We start from the raw sequence: 5,069 nt of genomic DNA on the forward strand, positions 1-5,069 counted from the left end.
AAATAAATCCGCTCTGGCCACATGCAGACTGGAGCCAGGTGCTCAGACTCAGCAGCCTGCTCAAACAGCCCTGGCCGCGGGAGAGGGAGGGGAGGGGTCCCGAAATAAAAACAGTCAATGGGTGTAATTTTAAAAAATTAAAAAGTTCATAAAAGGCCTTCTTGGTCGTTTCAGACTCACGATAAGAAGTGTCATTAAAACCGATGTGTAAAATCAGTCTCCTGACTGAGGAAGGGAAGGAGCACAGCAGGTTTGGAAGTTTCTCCAGGATGTCGAGCGCTGTGGCTCCGGGGAAACAGTGAGTCACCGCGTTAAAAAAGCGGACCTTCCTTATAATGGAATCCCCGACTATCGCTGTCGTCGGGGCAAATAGAGGAGGGGGAGGCACGGGCGCAGGTGAAACGCCGACAGGTGAGACGGCAGCGGTGTCTGACGGTGGAGCGGAGCGGACCCGCATGACCGCGGCGGCAGCCTCACCTTGATGTCGGTCTGCCGTCTGCGATGGTGGCGGGGCGCGGGCCCCGCTAGAGTGGAACCGGACAGCCTCCTTCAGGATCCGACGGCGGGAGGAAGATGTTGAGGAAGATGTTGTTGGCCAGGAGGATGCGGGGAGGTCCAGCTTGTAATGCCTGTCAGGAGCGGACGAGGCTTTCGTGGTAATCCTCGGTGCTCGAGCCGGGTCGCTGCTCGCCGCGGTCCTTCCGTGTTCCACCGGGATCTCCGCGGCCTCTTTCTGAAGAGCGGGAAAGTCGACGATAGAGCCCAGATCAGGTGGAAACAACGCCGCTGTGTTCGCTGCAGGAGGACCTGGAGAATCCACAGCCAGACTGGCGAAGCGGTTTGAGAGACTCAGCGGAACTGGCTTTTGAGTCTCATCAAAGCTTCTTCTGGGCAATCGGACCACCACGTCTTCATCCAGGGACCTTTGTTTGGGAGTGGAGAAGGAAGAAGGCCGCGGGCAGGTGGATGGATCCCACGGAGCTGTGTCCTGGAGAGCGGCGCTGAGCGAGGTTAGCCGCTTGGACTGCACAAAGGAGACCTCCATAAACTTTGAGAGAAGAGCGTCTTTCATCTCCAGCTCGGCTTTTAGGCGACGGATGTCTTCTTTAAGGTCAGTGATGATTGCCGAGGTTTGACCCAGAATCCGTGAGTCCAGATCATTGGTCATATTTGCTTTTTGTCTTGAATTCTCATCTGGACTCACCGCTGCTGCTCTGCCATCTGCTGCTCTGCCATCCGCCATGTTCACCCCCTATAACGGATAAAAAAATAAACATCATAATGTAGCCACGAGGGGCCCAAGCCAGGGTCTCATTGTGCCGGTNAATTCTCATCTGGACTCACCGCTGCTGCTCTGCCATCCGCCATGTTCCATGTTGTAGTGCTGTCCGAAATTTTGGATTGTGGCCCCTTGAGTTCGACTCCCCGCTTTAAAGTATCCCAATGAGGACCCAACAGAGGGATAAAAACAATGTTGGACTGAAAACCATTTTTATTTGTCATTCTGTCCATAAAGTATAAATAGTACATTGGGCAACAAAAGAAATTTAGCAGAGAAACAATGCGACGGCTTTCAAAAAAAATTGCACGTTAACATAGACAGAGCCAAATAAATACACCTTATGTTTGCCCGCTATCTACAGAATACAGGTCTACGCGCAAAATCAGAATCTTACCTGAAAGAAAAGCAAAATGAAGTGAGACACAAATATGTCTTGATGACAGATGTGGGGAATGTATCCCTGATCTTCTAAAATCTCAGATAAAATCCGATCTGATAAATGATGGCTTGTTGGTTACCGTTATGTTCAGCCTATTGTCGTATATGGTGTGTGTCAAAAGCACATTGTAAGGTTTACTCAGCAGAACGTTTAAGGCACTCACTCCATTTATTTAAAGAAGTAAGACTTTAAAATGAAGGAATGTTTAATACTGAAGGCAGCTGTGGAGATCCTCCCCTAATNAAAATACTAACAAATAAAAAACAAAGTCCTGAATGATACCTAAATAGTGTGACGGAAAGACATCATTCCTGTTATGCTGTTTTAGTGAAAGCTCGAGTAAAGGAATTAACTGAAATTGGTTGGATATGAGCAAATATTAATTTGTGTTTAATTAGCTTAATGTACAAATGTAGTTTGAATGAACTAAAAATGAAAAGTTCAGGCTAACAATAGCCTTAGCCTAACTTTGTATATATTATTGTGCATGTTTAAATAAAGTTATATCATACCTTTGTCCTTTCCACATCTCTCTTAGTCGTCCTTCCTCTTTTTCTAAATTAGGCACCGGATGGTTTTGTCCTTTATATTTTATTGCACTCAGAAAAATAGACAAGCTAGCATCCTCTGACACCAACTACCCCTTAGCATCGCATCCGCTCAGCTTTGGACTATACCAATTCTTGTGAAAGTTTGTTTGAGACATTGAGTTTAAACAATTCAATCATGGTGAATGCAAGCCATAATTTGGTGTGATGAATAAAAGTGGTTTAATATGAAAGCAGTTTTAACTTTAGATGAGTGTTAGACTGAAAATTCAATATAATAAAATGACCTGGAGGGCTGGATGGCCAGATCCGGACCTGGGCCTCGACTTTGATACGTGGTTTACACGCAAATATGATGACTGAGTGATAGCTGTTATTTTCTCTATAGAAGTCTATGGGATTATGACCTTTTGGAGCCAGCATGTACTTCCTGTTTGGAATGTGAGGGGGCGGGGTCATTCAGTCCAGTTCTCATCTACAGTCAGTAGCTGTCACACTGCTTCTCATCCACCCCCTCCCCCCTCGGCCCCCCCTTACAAACCCTCAAATTGTCACATAATGAGTAATGAGAAGGCTTGTGTTTCCTGAATTCAACAATATTATTTTTTTTGTGTGTCAATGAGAACCAGGTTATTGGTTTTACAAAACTCCACTAGCTTTCTCCAGATCTACAAAGACTCACATTTGTGGCGATATTCCCTCGACTGTCAGCAAATTGGACCTGGTAAACTGCAGTAGGCCTGAAACAGCGGTTGTGTGTTATTAATGTGAACACTTGTTAACTCAGAACATAGTCTTGGAGGGGGGTGGGGGTATCCATTGCTGATGGAGATCATCTCTGAGACGCTTTTGTTTACCTCCGCAGACTAAGATCTGTTAAAATTCTAAGATGCATCACCACATGTGCATTCCTCCCATCCAGGTGCTCTGAACTCAGGTGAAGTGCAGTAGAGACGGTGCCCTGGACATTGACAGCATAAGAAAACTAAGTTAAGTGACTCCTCCCACCTGGTGTTCCAAACAGAAAGTACCTGCTGGCTCTAAGAAACCAAAATCCCGCAGTGGTTAGCGCTCTTGCCTCACAGAAGGCCCCGGTTCAAATCCAAGCTGGGACCTTTCTGTGTGGAGTTTGCATGTTCTCCCTGAGCATGCACAGATCAGAATAAACATTCTTGATCTAAAAGCATTTTAACATGTTTTTGATAATCCTCATTTTTTTTCATACTATATTTTCTTTATTGCTAGTCATTCAAGTTCTAAATTGACCAATCAGATGCCTCTATAAAAACATGTGGTGCCCGCTGGCCCACTTCTAATGTTTGGAATGTCTGATTGATCTATTCTCCCAAGCCTGCTTTCATTGGGAGGGGTGTGGGCTTCCAACAAGCTTACTCCTATTTGGCAATAGTAGTTGCCGTAGAAACGATAACTGAGACCAATCACTGTTGTCTGACCCCAACATGGCGATGTCAGTATCATTGAAAAATGGCGACTAAATTGGCTTCATTTTGCTGGAGCCAGAGGACATGCATTTTCTATGGGTGATGTCATAGCAGCTCTGTCCAGTTCTTTATATAGAATCAGTGCTAAGAAAAGAGCAAATCCAGAAAAACCTTCAGCTGCCCATTTTTTTAATAGACCCTTTTCACAGCAAAATCAGACAAAATGCCAATAGTGACTTGTAGTGACTCCCAGCTGAACGCTGTTTGACACAATTTTAAGTAAATAATGAAAGGTAGCCTTATCAATTCCAACAGAAAAAATGTACAATATTTATTTTATGAATGTTCTGCAGAACTGTGTTTTCCTTTCCTGTCTTAGATCGTTCACAAATCAAAATATAAAATTGAATAATCCTTTAATATTTGAGGTTTTATTTAAAAATATCGACCTTTCATTTGAGCAAATATTTTTCTAATGGGTTCTATTTTTGGCTGATATTATTTGCACGTATTTTAAGTGCAATCACCACAAAAGCCGATAAAAATTCATGTTGGCCACATTTAATACCTGCAGCAAAGATACACATCGCTTCCCAGGATAAATTTACTTGCTGTTGTACAGAATATTTAATTGTAAAAACTGGAATGGTTTGGTTCAGTGAAAATGTTCAGAGCAGCTATAGAACCACTTATTTTCAGCTTTCAAAATAAGAGCAGGCAAGTAAAAAACATAATCTCTGGGTGAATGTATTTTAGAACATTACATGGAAATAGTCACGTTCATATTTTTGGCGACAGTTTTAAATTAATTAACATTTTTTACCTCTATTTTCCCAGAGATCAGTCACAGTTAAGATCAAAATCAAAGAGGAGTGATGTTAGAACCACGGCTGAGCTAACAGCAGCTCACTGACCGCAGTAGAAAACATTAGAACTGTAATGAGTTTGACTTTAATCTCAGACACTCTGAAATTGTCTGACTTTTGCTCTGTTTACAATGATAATGTGAAAACTGAATTTTAGGCAACTTTTAACTGGTGAGAAAAGATATTCCGCAGCTCCACGTCTCATAGCCAAAGCCAATGCTAGCGTTAGCATTAGCACAAATTAAAAGAATAAAATCCTAATTACTTTCATCATGGCACTTACAGAAGTTTTCTGATGACTCTGAGTTGTTGGGTGTATAAGCGGAGGACAGGAGGAGGAGGAGTACAGGGGGCTGATGGACAGATTTGTGGAGTGCTCCGGAGAAAATCAGCTGCTGCTGAATGTTGATAAAACTAGAGAGATGGTTATCGACTTCAGAAAGAAGGGCACAGGACTGCAGCCCTAGCATCCTGGGTAAGGATGTTAAGGTC

The 5,069-nt window shown here is 43.3% G+C and overlaps 1 protein-coding gene across 1 annotated transcript; it reads right to left on the reverse strand.

Moving 5' to 3' along the window:
• Positions 1 to 443: 443 nt before the first annotated feature.
• On the reverse strand, positions 444 to 1,222 carry LOC112146695 (the record flags this gene model as incomplete). The annotated part of the gene is given in 1 exon segment (XM_024272662.1): positions 444 to 1,222. A coding segment is annotated over 1 exon segment (725 nt), but the record flags the coding sequence as incomplete, so codon positions are not given.
• Positions 1,223 to 5,069: the final 3,847 nt, after the last annotated feature.

This window comes from Oryzias melastigma, linkage group LG8 (assembly GCF_002922805.2).
Source record: "Oryzias melastigma strain HK-1 linkage group LG8, ASM292280v2, whole genome shotgun sequence".
Taxonomy (NCBI): Eukaryota; Metazoa; Chordata; class Actinopteri; order Beloniformes; family Adrianichthyidae; genus Oryzias; species Oryzias melastigma.